The sequence below is a fragment of the Heptranchias perlo genome, chromosome 42, assembly GCF_035084215.1.
Source record: "Heptranchias perlo isolate sHepPer1 chromosome 42, sHepPer1.hap1, whole genome shotgun sequence".
Taxonomy (NCBI): domain Eukaryota; kingdom Metazoa; phylum Chordata; class Chondrichthyes; order Hexanchiformes; family Hexanchidae; genus Heptranchias; species Heptranchias perlo.
In genome coordinates, this window is record NC_090366.1 from 11,820,940 (window position 1) to 11,842,556 (window position 21,617).

The 21,617-nt window shown below is 51.2% G+C and overlaps 2 protein-coding genes across 3 annotated transcripts; one reads left to right on the top strand and one right to left on the bottom strand.

Moving 5' to 3' along the window:
* Positions 1 to 259: 259 nt before the first annotated feature.
* On the bottom strand, positions 260 to 14,132 carry LOC137306201 (trypsin-like). Of its 2 annotated transcripts, none has more exons than XM_067975296.1 (4): positions 12,521 to 14,132; positions 4,143 to 4,402; positions 2,178 to 2,314; positions 260 to 505 (listed from the first exon to the last, which is right to left on the bottom strand). In XM_067975296.1, the coding sequence occupies exons 2-4, from the start codon at positions 4,390 to 4,392 to the stop codon at positions 356 to 358; spliced, it is 537 nt and encodes a 178-aa protein (XP_067831397.1). In that variant the 5' UTR covers positions 4,393 to 4,402; positions 12,521 to 14,132; the 3' UTR covers positions 260 to 355. The 2 variants fall into 2 exon arrangements, with proteins under 2 accessions (XP_067831397.1, XP_067831396.1); XM_067975295.1 differs by lacking the exon at positions 12,521 to 14,132 and adding an exon at positions 5,560 to 5,626.
* On the top strand, positions 12,636 to 17,969 carry LOC137306145 (trypsin-like). Its single transcript, XM_067975203.1, has 5 exons — positions 12,636 to 12,675; positions 12,828 to 12,984; positions 15,152 to 15,402; positions 16,667 to 16,803; positions 17,820 to 17,969. Exons 1-5 carry the CDS (start codon positions 12,636 to 12,638, stop codon positions 17,967 to 17,969), a joined length of 735 nt encoding a protein of 244 aa, XP_067831304.1.
* The last annotated feature ends 3,648 nt before the right edge of the window (positions 17,970 to 21,617 follow it).

Here is a 21,617-nt window from a genome sequence, read left to right on the forward strand (position 1 = left end):
CTTTAAGACGCTCCTCAAAACCTCCCTCTTTGACCAAGCTTTTGGTCACCTGTCCTAATATCTCCTTAGGTGGCTCGGTGTCAAATTTTGTTTGATAATCGCTCCTGTGAAGCTCCTTGGGACGTTTTACTACGTCAAAGGCGCTATATAGATGCAAGATGTTGTTGTTATCAATTGATCCCCAGACAGGAACGTGTTACATTTGTGTTCTTGAAGGTTTAATCAATGTGTGGATCGCAGGAAGAGACCAGAGACAGAGTTTAACTCAATGTGAATTCTTTATTTGTTGACATTTCTAAATTAATGAGCGTCAATCGTCGTCCATTTTGTAGGTGAGGCTGATGGGAACGGGATCTCACTTGGTAGCGAGGATGTCGTTGATCCAGGGCAGTAGCGAGCAGACTTTGGTGTACACACCCGGGTAGTTTCTCTCCGCACATCCGTAGCCCCAGGACACGATGCCTTGGAGGATGCCATCACAAACCAGGGGTCCACCGGAATCTCCCTGTATCGGCAAGAAGATGATTGTTACAAGTGTGAGGGGAACGGGAAACAGATGGTGGGGGGGGTGGGTGGGTGGGTGGGGCGCGGTGGAGGGCTTGTACATCGAGTGAAAGGGAAATGGAGAGAAAAAAAACTTGCCAATACTGCAGATGGTTCGTGACCAATCTCACTGCGCAGGCAGCAGTATAACTCTGGTTTTTTTTCCAGCTGCGAACTGCACTCCATGGAGGCCGGTTACCGTAACGTAACGGCTGCTTCAAGCCGGCCTTCGACAAAAGGGCTGGGGTCCATCACAAGAGAAAAGGGACGTTTGGCGTTGGTTTTGGCCCTCAACTGTAAATTAATCAAATCTTTTCTTCGCTGTATTTTACCCTTAATTTGTGTTAGACTCATTTGCCCTTTATCCACGCTTACGATGCTAAAAATATTGGGGGTACGTCTTACATGGCGTGGAGAATCCCATTTTGTAATTGTACCGCCATTTTGTAAAAGTACCACCATTTTGTAAAAGTACCACCATTTTGTAAAAGTACCACCATTTTGTAATTGTACTGCCATTTTGTAAAAGTACCGCCATTTTGTAAATGTACCGCCATTTTGTGAATGTACCGCCATTTTGTAATTGCACCGCTATTTTGTGATTGCACCGCCATTTCCAATTACGCGGCTTCTGTTTCCGTTTTGCAGTCACGCAAAAGCGACAGTATATCTCCAGAGCGAGGTTCGGATTCGACTCTGGTGCAAAAAGTGAGAATTCCAGGTGACGGCCATCTCACACCCATTTGCACGTGTCGTACTATTCCAGAGCAATAGTTCCAAAGTGCCCCGAGGGTCCCTGAGAGCCAGTGGGAACTTTTATACATTGTGCCCAGAGCTGGTTTCAGAGTGTGGATGCCCACGGATAGTCAAAGGGCCTGACAAACAATTGGGGGCTTAACACCATTCCAGAAAACAGTTTTCCTGTATGTTAACGGTCTCAGGGGAGAATGCACAGCAATATTTTAATGTGCCCCCGGAAATGAGCAAGGTTTCTCCCCGCTCGAGAACTCCCCTCCCCTCGCCCCCCCTCCCCTGGTATCACATGGCGGGGTCGGCCATGACTCAGTGGGTAACACTCTCGCCTCTGAGTCAGAAGATCGTGGGCTCGAGCCCCCACTCCAGAGACCCGAGCGCATAATCCAGGCCGACACGTCCCAGTGCCGGTACTGAGGGGGTGCTGGCACTGGGATGAGGCATTAAACCGAGGCCCCCCCGTCTGCCCCTCTCGGGTGGATGTAAAAGATCCCACGGACACTGCTGGAAGAAGAGCAGGGGGGAGTTCTCCCCGGTGCCCTGGGGCCGATATTTATCCCTCAGCCAACATCACTAAAAAACAGATGATCTGGTCATTTATCTCGTTGCTGTTTGTGGGATCTTGCTGTGCGCAAATTGGCTGCCGCGTTTCCTACATTACAACAGTGACCGCACTTCAAAAAGTACTTCATTGGCTGTGAAACGCTTTGGGACGTCCTGAGGTTGTGAAAGGCGCTATATAAATGCGAGTCTTTCTTTTTTATATAACCCTGCTCAGCTAATGGAACAGCGATGGGCCGAATGGCGCTCTAACCAGGAGCAATGCCACGGGTGGTCTGTCGATTATAGAGAGGGTGGTGGTTTTCAGTGATTGCACCTACCTGACAGGCATCTTTACCTCCCTCCATGTAACCAGCGCAGACCATTGTGCTGGTGATCATCCCAGGATAGGCCTCGTTACAGGCAACCTCACTCATTATCGGGAGGTTCACACAGCGTAACTCGTCCGGCATGGACACTGCACATGTAAAAGCAACAAATGTCTGTTATACACAGAGTGTTCCTGTTAAATGTGCTTCCATTCACCCCCGGGCTCAGGATAGATACAGAGTGAAGCTCTCTCTACACTGTCCCATCAAACACTCCCAGGGCAGGTACAGGGGGTTAGATACAGAGTAAAGCTCCCTCTACACTGTCCCGTCAAACACTCCCGGGGCAGGTACAGGGTTAGATACAGAGTAAAGCTCCCTCTACACTGTCCCATCAAACACTCCCAGGGCAGGTACAGGGTTAGATACAGAGTAAAGCTCCCTCTACACTGTCCCATCAAACACTCCCAGGGCAGGTACAGGGTTAGATACAGAGTAAAGCTCCCTCTACACTGTCCCGTCAAACACTCCCGGGGCAGGTACAGGGTTATATACAGAGGAAAGCTCCCTCTACACTGTCCCATCAAACACTCCCAGGGCAGGTACAGGGTTAGATACAGAGTAAAGCTCCCTCTACACTGTCCCATCAAACACTCCCAGGGCAGGTACAGGGTTAGATACAGAGTAAAGCTCCCTCTAAACTGTCCCATCAAACACTCCCAGGGGCAGGTACAGGGTTAGATACAGAGTAAAGCTCCCTCTACACTGTCCCATCAAACACTCCCAGGGCAGGTACAGGGTTAGATACAGAGTAAAGCTCCCTCTACACTGTCCCATCAAACATTCCCAGGGCAGGTACAGGGTTAGATACAGAGTAAAGCTCCCTCTAAACTGTCCCATCAAACACTCCCAGGGGCAGGTACAGGGTTAGATACAGAGTAAAGCTCCCTCTACACTGTCCCATCAAACACTCCCAGGGCAGGTACAGGGTTAGATACAGAGTAAAGCTCCCTCTACACTGTCCCATCAAACATTCCCAGGGCAGGTACAGGGTTAGATACAGAGGAAAGCTCCCTCTACACTGTCCCATCAAACACTCCCAGGGCAGGTACAGGGTTAGATACAGAGTAAAGCTCCCTCTACACTGTCCCATCAAACACTCCCAGGGCAGCTACAGGGTTAGATACAGAGTAAAGCTCCCTCTACACTGTCCCGTCAAACACTCCCGGGGCAGGTACAGGGTTATATACAGAGGAAAGCTCCCTCTACACTGTCCCATCAAACACTCCCAGGGCAGGTACAGGGTTAGATACAGAGTAAAGCTCCCTCTACACTGTCCCATCAAACACTCCCAGGGCAGGTACAGGGTTAGATACAGAGTAAAGCTCCCTCTACACTGTCCCATCAAACATTCCCAGGGCAGGTACAGGGTTAGATACAGAGGAAAGCTCCCTCTACACTGTCCCATCAAACACTCCCAGGGCAGGTACAGGGTTAGATACAGAGTAAAGCTCCCTCTACACTGTCCCATCAAACACTCCCAGGGCAGGTACAGGGTTAGATACAGAGTAAAGCTCCCTCTACACTGTCCCATCAAACACTCCCAGGGCAGGTACAGGGTTAGATACAGAGTAAAGCTCCCTCTACACTGTCCCATCAAACACTCCCAGGGCAGGTACAGGGTTAGATACAGAGTAAAGCTCCCTCTACACTGTCCCATCAAACACTCCCAGGGCAGGGACAGGGTTAGATACAGAGTAAAGCCAATTCATGCCCGTCGACAATCCTGAGTTGGGCCCAGGTTGGTGCTATCGATCCCAGGCCCACTATAAACTGGTCCGAGACTGGCCTAAACTCACGGAACGCTGGAGCCTTAGAGCCAGCAGACAGAAGGGGCACTTTGATCCCACCTGCCGCCCGGTAACCTCTCCCTCCAAACCCAGATGTGGGGGGGTCATGCGGTAAAGCAACACTTACCTCCATTGCTAAGGACATTGCCCCATCCAGAGGCGACACACTGGGTGTTTGCAAGTGGGCATTCAGTGGGGAGGTTTACTGGCCGGATGCCCTCGCTGACTCTTGCGGTACGAGCCAGTTTGATCAGCATGATATCGTGGTCCAAGGTCATGTAGTCATACTCCTGGTTCCAGTAGATGCTCTCCACTCCGATGAGTTCCTCCGAACCATCGGTCTTGCTCAGCCAGTGAGCCCCGAGAAGCACTTTCATCTGGCTGGGGCTGAAACACAAGGTAGCCACTTCGAACCCATAGAACGATACAGCACAGAAAGAGGCCATTCGGCCCATCGTGCCTGTGCCGGCTCTTTGAAAGTCCTCCTCAAGTATCTATCCAATTCCCTTTCGAAAGTTCCCATTGAATCTGCTCCCACCGCCCCGTCAGGGAGTGCGTTCCAGATCTCAACGACCCTCTGTGAGAAAAAACTCCTCCTCATCTCCCCTTCTTTTGCCAATTGTTTCAATTCTGTGACCTCTGGTTACCGGCCCACTTGTCAGAGGGAACGGTTTCTCCCTACTTGCTCTATCAAAACCGCTCATCGCTCAGCTTATTTTTAATTCTCAATTAAGAAAGGCATGATCGCCTCCGAGTCACGCACACAACGCCCCCACTTGGAGATACATCGGCCGTTCCTTCATCGTCGTTGGGTCAAAATCCTGGAACTCCCTCCCTAACAGCACTGTGGGAGAACCTTCACCACACGGACTGCAGCGGTTCAAGAAGGCGGCTCACCACCGCCTTCTCAAGGGGCAACTAGGGGATGGCCAATAAATGCCGGCCTCGCCAGCAACGCCCACATCCCCGAGAATTAATTTTGAAAAAACAGACAGAAATGACCCCCAAAGTGTCATTTGAAAGTTGATTGTTTGAGCCCCCACTCCAGGTACCTGACTACCTAAACTAGGCCGACACTCCCAATGCCCAGTACCGAGGGAGCGCTACACTGTCGGAGGTGCCGTCTTTCGGATGAGACGTTAAACCGAGGCCCCGTCTGCCCCTCTCAGGTGGGTGTAAAAGATCCCACGGCCACTATTTGAAGACGAGCAGGGGAACTGTCCCGGCCAACATGTATCCCTCAACCAACATCGGCAAAACATGTTATCTGGTCATTTATTCATTTGCTGTGCGTGGGATCTCGCTGTGCGCAAAATGACCGCCGCGTCTCCCTCCGGCAAGGGAAATAGTCTTTCTCTGTTCACTCTATCAATATTCCTCATAATTTTGAAAAACCTCTGTTAAATTTGCTCTTCCCTAAGAGGGGAATGGGATTGAGGGGAGAGCTCTTTCAGAGAGAGGGCACAGGAGCGACGGGCCGAATGGCCAACCTTCTTGCTAAGAAATTCTTGGATTGAAGGAACGAAGAGATAAAACATACTTACTAATACCAACAGTGGGCTGCGGACACCACCCATCGGTCAGTGATAAGAGAACCCCCACATGCATGGTAGCCCAGATTCAGGGACACTTGCCAAGGTACAGAGTGAGGGCTACATTCATAGCCTCCTACGATCTTATCATCCGAGGACGCAGCAGCTGAAACCAGAAACGCATGAAACGGTAGATGCTAAATATTAACCTTGTCTTAAATATCGAATAAGGGTCCGTCTTTCAGCCGGACAAAGTCCACGTTCCAACTGAAACTTGATCTGCTATGGGCTCCAGCCAGATGAGTGGACGTCCTGGGCTAGATCTCGGCCCGGGTCGATCCGTGCTGCCAGTTGGGAACGTAGGAATGGGAGGAGGCCATTCAGCCCCTCGAGCCTGTTCTGCCATTCAGTCAGATCATGGCTGACCTGTATCTTAACTCCATAACCCTCACCCGACAAAAATCAACCGCAGTTTTGAAATTTTCAATTGACCCCCCCCCCACCCAACCTCTTGGGGGAAGAGGGCGAGGGAGGTTTCTCGGCCCATCCATCCAGTGAGACCCAATGCCTCCTTCTCCCCATCCCCCGCCACTCCTCTGATCACAACGTCCAGCCGTCTCTTAAATGATTCCATTTAAGATTCTCTCCCTTGTGTTCGAATCCCTCCTCCCCCCCCCCCCCCTATCTCCCTAACCTCCACCAGCCCCTACAACCCTCCGAGATCTCTGCGCCCCTCCAATTCTGGCCTCGCGCTCATCCCCCCCGATTTCCATCGCTCCACCATTGGCGGCCGTGCCTTCAGCTGCCTGGGGCCCTGAGCTCCGGGTGAGACAGCCTGTCATGGTCGACTTCATCCAGTCCCTTTAGAATCCTAAACACAGCAATCGTATCACCATCCCTCAACCTTCTCCTTTCCAGTGGAGAACGTGTCGGATTTATCTAACGTGACCTTACCCGCAGCTCCCACCAGCAAGAGGAGAGCCAAAGCCTTCATCGTGACTCCGAGTGAACCGGCCACAGCGCAAATCCCACTATTTATGCTTTTCACGAAAGCCGCCAGTCCCTGGATCCTCACTGGCCGCTTTCGAGAAACAGGGAAGTGGGGGTAACGACAGAAAAAAAATAGTATAATTAAACCTCATCGCACAGAAGCCAGGTGATAACTGAGATAGTCTAATCTGAGGTCGTTAAAAACAAGTGCTCGTTTCACACGGCCACTGAAGCAATCACGATGGGAGGTGAGATGGAAAGCAATTTACGACGTGACTGAGCTTCGGGTCGAATTTGGTGCCTCGGCTTAAGAGTCAACCAGGTCGGTGCGGGGGCTGGAGTCACGTGTAGGCCCGGACCGGGCAAGGACGGCAGGTTTCCTTCCCTAACGGGACGTTCGCGAACCAGTTGGGTTTTTACGACAATCCGGCTCTTGCTGAGACCAGCTTATTTCCAGATTTTATAAAAACTGAATTGAAAATTGGGATTTGAACTCACATTCTGTGGGATTCCTTTCAACACTTACGTAATGGAGACTCCAGTCGGCTTTAAATAAATGATAACCCCCTTCCTACTCTTCACAATCAACGGACTAACCTCTCCCGTTAAATCGCAGAGGGACGAGGCAGGGGTATCCGGTTTGACCCGGTCACCTGCAGTCACCTCCACTCTGTCACCTCGCACCCAGGAAATCACAAACATAGCTACGACGTTGCTACGTTCAGGATCCAAAGGGGGATTTGCCCTCTCGTAGGTTTGATCATAACTAATTTTTGAGGAGACATCGATCAGTGAGGTCACTGACTGTGTATAAGGACACCTCAGCTGCAGTATTGTGTCCATCACTTTGGGAAGGATGTCAAGGCCTTGGAGAGGGTGCAGAGGAGATTTACCAGAATGGTCCCAGGGATGAGGGACTTGAGTTATGTGGAGAGACTGGAGAAGCTGGGATTGTTCTCCTTAGAGCAGAGAAGGTTAAGGGGGAGATTTAATCGAGGTGTTCGAAATTTTGAGGGATTCTGATAGAGCAGATAGGGAGAAACTGATTCCAGTGGCAGGAGGGTTGGTAACCAGAGGGCACAGATTTAAGATAATTGGGGAAAGAACCAGAGGGGGAGATGAGGAGAATATTTTTTACGCAGCGAGTTGTTCTGATCTGGAACGCGCTGCCTGAAAGGGCGGTGGAAGCAGATTCAATAATAACTTTCAAAAGGGGAATTGGATAAATACTTGAAAAGGAAAAGATTTGCAGGGCTACGGGGGAAAGAGGAGGGGGGAGTGGGACTAATTGGATAGCTCTTTCAAAGAGCCGGCACAGGCACGATGGGCCGAATGGCCTCCATCTGTGCTGCACCATTCTATGATCCTAAGTCGGGATGGTGTGTGAGAGTCGGAGGGGGGGAACTCGGAGGTGATGTTGTTCCCATGCGCCTGCTGTCCTTGTCCTTCTAGGAAGTGGACGCCATGGGTTCGGCAGGTGATGAGGACACTTGGGACCAATGGGAGGGAGCAGGCTGAATGTGGGGCAGGATATCTGTCCCTTTAAGGAAAATTTAAAGGGATACAGTCACCTAAAGGTAGCCAGTATTTCCAAAAGTGCTAGCAAAACGCACAGGGCGCCTAATTCGGAGTTAGTGGAGCTTGGTCCCTAGGGGCTGGCGTTCAGGAAATCTGGTCCTCGCCACCCAGGAGAGGGTCACGGGATAATGACCAGAAACCCAGGTTGACCTTTGCCTCTCCATGACCTTTCCTCGGCCCACTTGCAGCCTCCCCCACTCATGCCCCTGGTACAGGTAACCACAACACCGGCCCATCGACCCGGATTTTTTTTCTCTTTCTGTTCCGTGGCTGTTTCTCCGTGATGCTTTCGCAACGTGTGTTGGGGGTATGACGAGGTCACCGATTGCAGAAGCAGGGAGTTGTGTTTGATCATTAACCTGTCAGGTGCATCTGTCCCTTCACATCTAACCACTCAGAGTTTGAAGGAATGTTGGGTTCCAACAGAGCCTCGGACCTTATCAGCACAGCCGAACGCTGACACCGCTGGCTGGGTCAGGGCGTGGAGCGAAACGTTGCTAGAACTGAGATTAGCGGCATATCGAAGCACAGCAGGAGCAGGAGGAGGCCATTCAGCCCCTCGAGCCTGTTCCGCCATTCAGTCAGATCACGGCTGATCTGTATCCGAACTCCATTTACCGCCTTGGATCCACATCACTGAATATCCTTGGCCAGCGAAAAACGATCAATCTCAGCTTTGAAATTTACAATTGGCCCCCAGCCTCAACAGCTTTTTGGGGGAGTTAATTGAGCTTGCTTTTTGTGAGATAGAGTTCCACACTTTTACCACCCTTTGCGAGAAGAAGTGTCTCCTATCTTCTCTCCTGAATGGCCTGGCTCTGATTTTAAGATTATATCCCCTTGTCCTAGACTCCCCCACCAGCAGAAAAAAGTTTCTCTCTATCTACCCTATCAACTCGCCAAGGCTTCTTCGACAGCACCTCCCAAACCCGCGACCTCTACCACCCAGAAGGACAAGGGCAGCAGGCGCATGGGAACAACACCACCTGCACGTTCCCCTCCGAGTCACACACCATCCCGACTTGGAAATATATCGGCCGTTCCTTCATCGTCGCTGGGTCAAAATCCTGGAACTCCCTTCCTAACAGCACTGTGGGAGAACCTTCACCACACGGACTGCAGCGGTTCAAGAAGGCGGCTCACCACCACCTTCTTGAGGGCAATTCGGGATGGGCAATAAATGCCGGCCTGACCAGCGACGCCCACATCCCATAAACGAATAAAAAAAAAAATTTCCTTTCAGGATCCTAAAAGCCTCAATCAAATTGCTGCCTTAACCTTCCATATTCCAGGGAAGCAAATTCCTGTTCAAAGTTTGGGACAACTCTCTACGTGGACTGAAGGGACGTAGAAGGGGCAGCTAACTTCTGGGGGGAATGAGAAAAAGGGGGAAAGGGAAAAAATAGAAATGGAACTGAATGTGGCCAGAGTGAGTGGAATGTGGGTATCATTGGAGCTTTCAGGAAGAATTACATAGATTTTTCCAGCACAGAAACAGGCCATTCGGCCCAACTGGTCTATCCCGGTGTTCATGCTCCACACGAGCCTCCTCCCTCCCTACTCCATCTCACCCTATCCCCATATCCTTCTATTCCTTTCTCCCTCATGTGTTTATCCAGCTTCCCCTTAAATCCATCTACACTATTCACCTCAACTACTCCTTGTGGGAGCGAGTTCCACATTCTCACCACAGCATCCGCAGGCTTTTGAGGGGGGAGAGAGTTCCAGATTTCCAAGACTCTGCGTCAAAAGTTGCTTCCTGATTTCCCTCCTGAACGGGCCAGCTTTAATTTTAAGATTGCGTCCCTTCGTTTTAAGATGCCCTCTTAAGCCTGTAACGACTGTGAATTACAGAGCGTCATCGTTTGCTGGTCGTTTATTGGTTAATAAATCCGTTTGGCATCTGACATCACCAGCGACAGTCGAGTAAAGTGTTTACTCCAATATCTTCTGACGATGAGGTCAATCACATCATAGTTGAAAAGGACTTGCATTTCTATAGCACCTTTCACGTCCCAAAGTGCCAATACTTTTTGAAGTGTGTTCACTGTTGTAATGTAGGAAACGTGACAGCCAATTTGTGCACAGCAAGATCCCACAAACAGCAATGAGATAAACGACCAGATCATTTTTTTTTTAAGTGATGTTGGTTGAGGGATAAATATCGGCCCCAGGACACCTCCCCCCTGCTCTCCTTCGAAATAGTGGCCGTGGGATCTTTTATGTCCACTTGAGAGGGGCAGACGGGGCCCTCGATTCGACGTTTCATCCGAGAGACGGCACCTCCGGCAGTGCGGCGCTCCCTCAGTTCCGCACCGGGGAGTGTCGGCCTGGATTTTGTGCCCGAGTCTCTGGAGTGGGGGCTTGAACCCACGACCTCCTGACTCAGAGGCGAGAGAGAGAGAGAGGGAGTGCTTACCCAGTGAGCATGGCTGACGCCTTAATAGAACATTCAGTGAGCTGAAACAAAGTACCAGGGATTTTCGTCCTGCTCCCTGGGCTCGTTACACGTGACCTCGACAGTGGGCAGGCAAAGGGCGCACTCCTGGCCATAGGGGATATGGGGCTCACTCACAGGAAACACAGAGCGCGGGAAAGTATCTAAAGGTCGAAAAACACGACACAGCTTTAAATCAGATGCCACATGTTCACCCTTTCAAATTGCTTGAGAATAACACAGCTGGCTATCTGAATTCAAGGACTCCTTATTTACCAATGTGGGCTGGTTTCACCCTGGCTCTTCAAATCCCTCCATGGCCCTCACCCCCCTCCCTATCTCTGTAACCTCCTCCAGCCCCCACAACCCTCCGAGATCTCTGCGCTCCTCCAATTCTGGCCTCCCTGTGCATCCCCCCGATTCCCATCGCTCCACCATTGGCGGCCGAGCCTTCAGCTGCCTGGGCCCCGAGCTCTGGAATTCCCTCCCTAAACCTCTCCGCCTCCGTTAAGAGGCGCCTTTGGTCGCCTGCCCTAATATCTCCGTACGTGGCTCCGAGTCAAATTTTGTCTGATAATCAATCCCGTGAAATTTCACTGCCTTAAAGGCGCTATGTAAATACAAAGTTATTAGTGTCACGCTCCCATTGCGTTTTGTCCCTTCAGACAATTACTTCCCTCTCTCCAAGATACCGGACTATGTCTCTCCGCTCGCTGGTGATCTAAAGCACGTGAGCTGGACAGTGAGCTATTCGGCCCTGGTAGGCCGCAAGGCCTGATACCCAGGGTCAGTGGGGCTGAATTAGGAGGGGAAGACCAGAGAAATGTGGGCCTCTTCAGCACCAAAAGGAGGTGACTGAGATGGGACCCTTAACATGTGCCAGTCATTGTGTGGAGGAGGATTTTCTATGAGTTTCCATCCGTTAATTATTCCTCTCGCCATGGCAGCCAACTTGCGCACAGCAAGCTCCCACAAACAGCAGTGTGATAATGACCAGATAATCTGTTTTACTGACGTTGGTTAAGGAATTAATACTGGCCCAGGACACCGGGGAGAACTCCCCCCTGCTCTTCTTCCAATAGCGGCCGTGGGATCTTTTACGTCCCACCTGAGAGAGGGGCAGACGGGGGGCCTCGGTTTAACGTCTCATCCGAAAGACGGCACCTCCGACAGTGCGGCGCTCCCTCGGTACTGGCGCCGGGAGTGTCGGCCTGGATTACGGTGCTCGAGTCTCTGGAGTGGGGGCTCGAACCCACGACCTTCTGACTCAGAGGTCAGAGTGCTGCCCACTGAGTCATGGCTGACACCTTAAACCAGAGTGAACCTATCCCATTAACTTATTGTTAAGGACACTTTTTTCTACTCTGTAAAATTAGTGGGGAATTCTTTCACTGAACTGCCATTATTAAATAGAATGTACAGCACAGAAACAGGCCATTCGGCCCAACTGGTCTATCCCGGTGTTTATGCTCCACACGAGCCTCCTCCCTCCCTACTTCATCTCACCCTATCAGCATATCCTTCTATTCCTTTCTCCCTCATGTGTTTATCCAGCTTCCCCTTAAATCCATCTACACTATTCACCTCAACTACTCCTTGTGGGAGCGAGTTCCACATTCTCACCACTCTCTGGGTAAAGAAGTTTCTCCTGAATTCCCGATTGGATTTATTAGTGACTATCTTATATTTACGGCCCCCTAGTTCTGGTCTCCCCCACAAGTGGAAACATCTTCTCTACGTCTACCCTATCAAACCCTTTCATAATCTTAAAGACCTCGACCAGGTCACCCCTCAGTCTTCTCTTTCCGAGAGACAAGAGCCCCTGGTTATGAACCTGTGTAGTTCATTAAGAGAACTGTGCCCTGACTTCGCTCACTGAGGGATCTACACCTAATGAAACTGTGTTACACAACACAGCGAACGTGTTTGAGAAACACACACCTGTCCCTCACGTTCCCAAGGACTTACCCCTGGTGATAATGAATGGGTCTTGTGCCCGTATTATTCTCTGATAACAGAGTCAGCGTAGACTATAAAACGTCCCAACTTTCTACCGTCTGCAGTCAAGAAACTGGAAACGAGGATGAAGACCCTTCTGCTCGTGGTGTTCTTGGGCCTCGCTGGTAAATCTTTCCCCGCCTCCTTTGATCTCTCGAGTTTCCTCTCCCTGTTTCTGCTCCTGTTCTCGAGCTCTTTCCCGGCCCACTTCCCTCTGCCGCTCCTCCCTTTGCTCCCTCGATGTTTAATGCTGATTCTCCTCCTCTTGACACCACAGCCGCTGCCCCTTACGATGACGACAAGATAGTTGGTGGCTACGAGTGCGCCAAGCACTCTATTCCCTGGATCGCCTCCCTGAACGTGGGCTACCACATGTGCGGCGGATCTTTGATCCATCCTGACTGGGTCGTTTCTGCTGCTCACTGCTACAAAAGGCAAGTGTTCAGAATACAGGGTAGAAAGGGGTTAAACAGTTCAATGGCGGGGTTACTCTTCAAACTGAAAGGATAGTTCTCGAGTTCCACAGATTGTGCGATGGATTTTCCAACGGGGTGTGCCTGTGTCCGGGGAGGTGTGTCTGCGTGTGTGGGTGTGTGTGCGCGGGTGGGTGGGTGAGACATGGGAGAGTTTTGCTCTGCTCGTTGTGGGCTAGCGACATCGGCAACACAGCGAGGGGTTCCCTGCGTTTACTGCTTTCAGTGACAGTGACGGCACTTTCTGCCTCGTGGGAATGCGCCTGGACTGTCCCCGAACCATCTCCTCTTTAAAGGCCGTCCAGTTCAATTATAGTTCAGCCTGCCAATCTTCGATTCCAATTTAGCCGGGCCAGACCTGTTCTCATCCCATTGAAATTGGCCCTCCTCCAATTGAGTGTTTTTACTTTTAGAGTGGTCCGTGACCTTTTCCATAGCTATTCGAAAACATATAATACTATGATCGCTGCTCCCTAAATGCTCCCCCACTGACACTTGCTCCATCTCATTCCCTAGAACCAAGTCCGGCAATGCCTCCTTCCTCTTTGGGCCGGGAACATACTGGTTAAAAAAGTGATCCTGAACAAATTTCAAAAACTTCCCCCTTCTTTGCCCCTTATATTAAAAGCTTTTGAAAGGTCGGGCACAAACTTTAGCGAGAATCATCGATGCTGGACTTAATCAGGTGTAAACTTTAGCGAGAGTCATCGATGCTGGACTTAATCAGGTGTAAACTTTAGCGAGAGTCATCGATGCTGGACTTAATCAGGTGTAAACTTTAGCGAGAATCATCGATGCTGGACTCAATCAGGTGTAAACTTTAGCGAGAATCATCGATGCTGGACTCAATCAGGTGTAAACTTTAGCGAGAGTCATCGATGCTGGACTCAATCAGGTGTAAACTTTAGCGATAATCATCGATGCTGGACTTAATCAGGTGTAAACTTTAGCGAGAGTCATCGATGCTGGACTCAATCAGGTGTAAACTTTAGCGAGAGTCATCGATGCTGGACTTAATCAGGTGTAAACTTTAGCGAGAGTCATCGATGCTGGACTCAATCAGGTGTAAACTTTAGCGAGAGTCATCGATGCTGGACTTAATCGACTGAACAGTTCTTTAAAAAAAAACAGTTGCAAGGTGAAAAATTATGAAAGATTAGATGGACAATTAAAATTTGCCTCAGTGAGGCAACATCAGGAAGACAAAAGGTGTTTACAAGAGCTCCGAACTGGAAGAGGAATGAAAGGAGAGGTGGATGGGGAAGAACAGAGAAAGAGGGTAGAGAGATCAGACGTGAAGGGTCTCACTTCAACTATCAGATCAAGAGACAAATGAGATACTCTTCCTGATACTAGGCTTGGGCTGGTGTCAAAGGTCAGGGTTGGAGAGGTCACGGTGGGAACGGGGCAGGTTCACACTGTGCCTCGGACTGGCTCCTTGCACAGTGAACACAATCTATCGGAGTGGGGGGAAATACATGTAAATTCCTAGCCCTGGGGGCGCGGAGGGAGGTCGGGGGCTAGGGGTTGAGCGGGGGGGGGGTGGGAAACGGGAGGGGAGCAGGGGCGGAGGGATTTTGCCGACACCTGTGCGGAATGTTAGATTGCAGGAAAACCTTTTCACGTGAAGAGTTGAGAGGCTGCCCCCCCCCGCAAAGGACTCAGATGGAGAACGGCTCGATGTATTTAAAAGAAAGTTTACTTGGGAGTTAAGGTAGGAAAGGATAGGACATCGAATCTACAGCACAGAAACAGGCCATTCGGCCCGACAGGTCCATGCCGGTGTTTATCATCCCCATGAGCCTCCTCCCTCCCTATCAGCACGTCCTTCGAGTGTGTTGAGAAAGGGCTGAGAATTGGGACTCAACAGTTGCCATGGCAGCAAGATGGAGGAGCAGGCTCGCTAGGCCGAGCGGCCTAGTTCGCTTCTTATCCTCCCACATGGTGATTGACCCTTCTCACGGCCTTGCAGAAAAGCGGCCAGGGCCTCCTTCACTGCCATTCTGACCTCAGGCAGCCGGACGTGCAGCGAGGCTCGTTCAAAGGACAGTGTCGGTCATGGAGAGGATGGCTGCCAGTCAGTAGTCGCCCCCCCACTAATCAGATTTTATCTCTTTCTCGTTCGCAGTCATATCCAGGTGCGTCTGGGGGAGCACAACATCAAAGCCTCTGAGGGCTCCGAGCAATTTATCAACTCCGCAAAGGTCATCAGGCATCCCCGGTACGACTACTACGACCTGGACAACGACATCATGCTGATCAAACTGTCCAAACAAGCCGCGTTGAACTGGAATGTTGGAGCCATCGCTCTGCCGACCAGATGCCCCGTTACCGGGGAGATGTGTCTGATCTCCGGCTGGGGAAACACCATGGATCACAGTAAGAGAAAGAAAAGGAGCCGATTAGAATGACACGAGGAGGTACGAGGGAGGGTTGGGGTTGAGGGGGGTGTTGTTGGGAGGGCGGAGCTCGTGATACACCAACGTATCACCTCCTCTCGTCCCTCTGAAACACCTCGGAGCTCCGCCCAATCCGTCACCTCCAAGTGCGCCGACTGGCGACATCTCGGCCAAAGCTCCAGCTGTGGGGTTTTCTTGTGCGCACAGCAAGATCCCGCAACCAGCCGTGAGATTGGTGAGCGGTTAACCTGCTCTGAGTGGCGTTTGGATGAGGAGGGGTGGGGGGGGAATGTTGGCCCAGGTCAGCGGGAGAACTCCCCTGCTCTTCGATTACCCCATAGATCGTTCATCACTTGCCTGAACAGATAGACCAGGGCCTCGGTTTAATGTCTCATTTAAGGCACAGCAGCGCTGACAGTGCAGTGCTCCCTCAGCGCTGGCCCTTAGGACCAGCCCAGATTACGAGTCCTCGAATGAGGCTTCACCCCACGGCCTCAAGCAAGAGTCTGAAGCCTGTGGGTTCCATCGCAGTGAGTTGGGTCCAGTTGGAACTGGACACAAAGTCTTGGGTTCTGGATGGGGTAGGGGAAGAAATCAGCCCAGGTTCCTGTTATCGAGTCCTGTTGGATGGTACAAGTTGGGAGGTGGGGTGGGGGGGGGGGAAGAGATGATCAGGTTGGGCTTTGAGGCCTCCCCATCCTCGCTGTCTCAGCCCCGACTCGGTGGGTAACACTCTCGCCTCTGAGTCAGGAGGTCGTGGGTTTCGAGCCCCCCGCTCCAGAGGCTTGAGCCCGTAATCCGGGCCGACACGTCCAGTGGGAGCGCTGCACTGGCGGGAGCGGCCGTCTTTCGGATGAGACGTTAAACCGAGGCCCCCGTCTGCCCCTCTCGCGGCGGACATAAGAGAGCCCATGGTCAGCACTGGAAGAAGAGCAGTTCTCCCCTGGGGACAATATTTACCCCTCAACCAAACATCACTAAAAATAAGATGATCCGGGCATTATCTCGTTGCTGTTTGTGGGATCTTGCTGTGCGCAAATTGGCTGCTGCGTTTCCCACATTACAACAGCGACTACACCTCAAAAAGTGTGAAGCGCTTTGGGACATCCTGTGGTTGTGAAAGGCGCTATATAAATGAAAGTTCTTTATGTCAAACTGAGACCGTGCAGCATGTGAGGTTTGACCCCACGTCGATGGCGATAAACTCACATGCCCTCTAACCTCTGACCTCACCTTTGATTTAGCCGTGAGCGGGAACAAACTGCAGTGCCTGGACGCTCCCGTTCTCAGTGACGCCGACTGCCAGGGCGCCTATCCCGGGATGATCACAAGCAACATGATGTGCGTCGGATACCTGGAGGGCGGCAAGGACTCCTGTCAGGTACGCGGCCCCCCCCCCCCACCGCCCGCCCCGAGAACACGGGACAGCCCCCGCAAGCTTCGGCCTGCCTCCTGGCACAAAGGGCGGGGACGAATTGTTATCGCGCTTTCGAAGAGCCGGCACGGGCGCGATGGGACGAATGGCCTGCGTCACGTGATCCGCGCTGCCCCACTGGGGATGGTGCAACAGCCTCCCGGCGTCCCCAGCGGGTGGCGATGTCTGTGGAGTGGGCCAGCCCAGCGCACCCATTGAATTCCAATCCTAGTCATTCCCAACTCTTGGTGGAAAATGGGAGCCAGAGATGGACTGATGGACAGTCCTGTCACCTCACGCTAAAGCACGGCTTCGCTGAGCAGTCCTGTTGGCCCTAAAGGGTCCCACGGCTGCATTTTAGTAACAGATAAAACTCAGCGTTACACGGTATAACGCTCCTGTTACGCAACACTTTATCCTCCTGAACGGACTGAGCAATGCCACGGGAGCTCGGCCAACATTCACTCTGTTTGAATGTGTGGGCATCGCCCCCTCCCGATCTCTGCAATCTCCTCCTTCCCTGCCACCCTCCGAGATCTCTGCGCTCCTCCAACTCTGGCCTCTTGCGCACCCCCATTCCCATCGTTCCACCATCGGCGGCCGTGCCTTCAGCTGCCTGGGCCCTAAGCTCTGGAATTCCCTCCCTAAACCTCTCCGCCTCTCTCTCCTCCTTAAAACCCACCTCTCTGACCGAGCTTTTGGACAACTGTCCTAATACCCCCTCACGTGGCTCGGTGTCAGCTTTGCGTCTCGACTGACGCTCCTGTCAAGCGCCTTGGAACGTTTCACTCCGTTAAAGGCGCTATGGAAATGCAAGTTGAGCTGCCAAGAGCAATGCCGCGGGAAGTCGGCCAACACTGACCAGGATTGAAAGTTGTCGGGCGAGTACACAGGGTGAGATCGGCCGGGCGAGGGCCCCTTTAAATGGCGGCATCACCGTCCCGCACCGCTGACTGGGTTTTGTGTGTTGTTTTTGTGGACAGGGAGATTCTGGTGGTCCAGTCGTGTGTGACGGGAAGCTCCAGGGGATCGTCTCCTGGGGGTATGGGTGTGCTGAGAAATACCACCCTGGGGTCTACACCAAAGTCTGCAATTACGTGCCATGGATCCATGAAACCATCGCGGAAAACTGAGCTCGTCTCGCCGCGCGATCGACCGCTCGGGAGGGAACACGGTGCCGGTTAATTCCTCACTGGCAAATTCCAGATCTGACCCCTCTGTACAAGTCCAACTAAATCAATAAAAGAAATTGCACAGAAAAATCCACGCCTGGAGTTTTCCATTTTCATCCCCCCTCTCGCCGTTCCCTCCTTCCCCCCTCAGTTGCACAAACTCGGCTCGTCTCCCAGCTGGAGATACCGCGTTCAGTTCTGGGCACCGGACCTCAGGAAGGAAACGCTGGCCTTTGGAGAGGGTGCAGTGCAGATTCGCCAGAACGATACCGGGGCTAAGAGGGTTAAATTAAAACAGGTCGCCCGGACTAGGCTTGTCGAGTATAGACGAAGGGGTGATTGAGGTGTTGGTGACATGTGAAAGGGATTCGATAGACCAGGTTAGACTGGAGTACTGTGAGCAGTTCTGGGCACCGCACCTTCGGAAGGACATATTGGCCTTGGAGGGAGTGCAGCGTAGGTTTACTAGAATGATACCCGGACTTCAAGGGTTAAGTAACGAGGAGAGATTACACAAATTGGGGTTGTATTCTCTGGAGTTTCATGAGAACATAAGAAATAGGAGCAGGAGTAGGCCATTCGGCCCCTCGAGCCTGCTCCGCCATTCAATAAGATCATGGCTGATCTGATCCTAACCTCAAATCTAAATTCATGTCCAATTTCCTGCCCGCTCCCCGTAACCCCTAATTCCCTTTACTTCTAGGAAACTGTCGACTTCTGTTTAAAATTTATTTAATGATGTAGCTTCCACAGCTTCCTGGGGCAGCAAATTCCACAGACCTACTACCCTCTGAGTGAAGAAGTTTCTCCTCATCTCAGTTTTGAAAGAGCAGCCCCTTATTCTAAGATTATGCCCCCTAGTTCTAGTTTCACCCATCCTTGGGAACATCCTTACCGCATCCACCCGATCAAGCCCCTTCACAATCTTATATGTTTCAATAAGATCGCCTCTCATTCTTCTGAACTCCAATGAGTAGAGTCCCAATCTACTCAACCTCTCCTCATATGTCCACCCCCTCATCCCCGGGATTAACCGAGTGAACCTTCTTTGTACTGCCTCGAGAGCAAGTATGTCTTTTCTTAAGTATGGAGACCAAAACTGTATGCAGTATTCCAGGTGCGGTCTCACCAATACCTTATATAACTGCAGCAATACCTCCCTGTTTTTATATTCTATCCCCCTAGCAATATTCGCTAACATTCCGTTGGCTTTCTTGATCACCTGCTGCACCTGCATACCAACTTTTTGATTTTCTTGCACTGGGACCCCCAGATCCCTTTGTACTGCAGTACTTTCCAGTTTCTCGCCATTAAGATAATAACTTGCTCTCTGATTTTTCCTGCCAAAGTGCATAACCTCACATTTTCCAATATTGTATTGCATCTGCCAAATCTCCGCCCACTCACCCGGTTATGGGGTGATCTGATCGAAGTTTATAAGATATTAAGGGGAACAGATAGGGTGGATGGAGAGAAACTATTTCCGCTGGTTGGGGATTCTAGGAGTAGGGGGCACAGTCTAAAAATTGGAGCCAGACCTTTCAGGAGCAAGATTAGAAAACATTTCTACACAGAAAGGGTGGTAGAAGTTTGGAACTCTCTCCCGCAAACGGCAATTGATACTAGCTCAATTGCTAAATTTAAATCCGAGATAGATTTGGCAACCAAAGGTATTAAGGGATATGGGCCAAAGGCAGGTATATGGAGTTAGATCACAGATCAGCCATGATCTTATCGAATGGCGGAGCAGGCACGAGGGGCTGAATGGCCTACTCCTGTTCCTATGATAGGGTTCGATAGAGAAACTAATTCCTCTGTTAGGGGGAGTCCAGAACAAGAGGGGCAAATTCTTAATATTAGAGCTGGGCCATTCAGGAGGGGAAATCAGGGAGCAATTTTCCACTCAAAGGGGAGTGGAAATCTGGAACTCTCGCCCCCACTCCACAAAAGTCTGTGGATGTTGGGGTTCAATTAAAGCTTTCAAGGCTGACATTTTTGTTGGGTGAGGGTATCGAGGGATATGGAGCAAAGGCGGATAAATGGGGTCGAGGTACAGATCGAACTGAACGGCAGAGCAGGCTCGAGGGGCCGAATGGCCTTCTCCCGTCCCGATGTTCCCTCAGGGGGAGTGACTCCTGAAGCCACGGAGACGGCGGGTGAGCAGACGGCTCGGGAAGAATTTCTTTCCGGTGAGCTTGGTTGGAACGGTAAATGCTTTGCCATGGGGAACGGCTGAGGGAGAGGACATCGCCTCTTTTAAGGGAAGGCTGGCTCACTATTTGAAGCAGAGGAAGATACCGGGCTACGGGGAGAGAGCGTGGGAGGGGGGCGCAGGGGGATTAATTTGGGATTGGGGTAGCAAAGAGGCAGCAGAGGCACGATGGGCCAAAGGGCCACCTCCTGCCCTGTAAACCTCTACTTCTCTGGGCACCGACAATTCTCTCGTTGTTGAAGCTTCACATATAAGTTGGAGCGAGTAGGTGGGCAGGTTATTCAACTATGGTAGGCTTCGTAAACAAGACCAGTCCTTTCCTAGGCCAATGGGTGCATTTCCAAACGGGTCTGCGGTAAAAACACGGCAGCCATTTTGCACACAGCAAGATCCCGTGAGATGAACTGGAAGTTATTCTAGTTTGTTTGGTGGTTTTGATTTGAGGGGGCAAATGTTGGGTGAGGGCACCTCCTCCCATCTTCTTGAAATGGGACGTTGGGCGGTAAACGGGAGCTCAGTTTGAAGTCCCAATGGGAGGACGGTACCTCTGACAGTGCAGCACTCCCTCAGTACTGCGTCGAGTGTTACTGCAGTGTAGTGGCGATGTTACTGGACTGGTAACCCAGGGAACGCAGCTTCAAATTCCTCTCAAGGCAATTTGAGAATTTGTATTCAGTTCATCGGTTAACGTGAAGCTGTCGGATTGTCGTAAAAACCCCAAACGGTTCACTAACGTCCTTTAGGGAAGGAAACCTGCCGTCCTTACCCAGTCTAGGCCTGTACGGGACTCCAGTCCCCACATCGACCTGGTTGACTCTTAACTGCCTCTGGAGTAGGGCTAGTGAGACACTCAGTTGTATCAAACCAGCGGTCTGAGAAGGCGGCTCACCACCACCTTCGAGAGGCAACTAGGGGATGGGGAAATAAATGCCGGCCTTGCCAGAATGAACTGAAATAAAAAGTTCTGGAGTGGAGCCAAGTCGATATGCGGACTGTCTCAAGTCCTGCTCTGTATCATGTTACACTAAGCAGTGTACTGGTGCTGAACGGGGACTCTGCTTTCTAGTACAGCATAACGACAAACCTCATCTATTGGGACAGGGCCAACCCCAAACCACAGGCACTTTCCCCCGTAGAACTGTAAATTATTTCCCTTCAAGTATTTATCCAATTCCCTTTTGAAAGTTATTATTGAATCTGCTTCCACCGCCCTTTCAGGCAGCGCATTCCAGATCATCACAACTCACTGCGTTAAAAATAATTCTCCTCATCTCCCCCTCTTTTGCCGATCACCTTAAATCTGTGTCCTCTGGTTACCGACCCTCCTGCCACTGGAAACAGTTTCTCCTTATTTACTTTATCAAAACCCTTCATGATTTTGAACCCCTCTATCAAAT

What these genes read in the sequence shown, in the direction of transcription:
- LOC137306201 (XM_067975296.1), bottom strand. Translation starts at nt 4,392, where the DNA reads ATGAAAGTGCTTCTCGGGGCTCACTGGCTGAGCAAGACCGATGGTTCG. An exon ending in CAATGTCCTTAGCAATGGAG is followed by an intron (nt 2,315 to 4,142) that starts GTAAGTGTTGCT and finishes TTACATGTGCAG; the next exon opens with TGTCCATGCCGGACGAGTTA. An exon ending in GAGGTAAAGATGCCTGTCAG is followed by an intron (nt 506 to 2,177) that starts GTAGGTGCAATC and finishes TTGCCGATACAG; the next exon opens with GGAGATTCCGGTGGACCCCT.
- LOC137306145 (XM_067975203.1), top strand. Translation starts at nt 12,636, where the DNA reads ATGAAGACCCTTCTGCTCGTGGTGTTCTTGGGCCTCGCTG. An exon ending in GGTGTTCTTGGGCCTCGCTG is followed by an intron (nt 12,676 to 12,827) that starts GTAAATCTTTCC and finishes TTGACACCACAG; the next exon opens with CCGCTGCCCCTTACGATGAC. An exon ending in GCTGCTCACTGCTACAAAAG is followed by an intron (nt 12,985 to 15,151) that starts GCAAGTGTTCAG and finishes TCTCGTTCGCAG; the next exon opens with TCATATCCAGGTGCGTCTGG.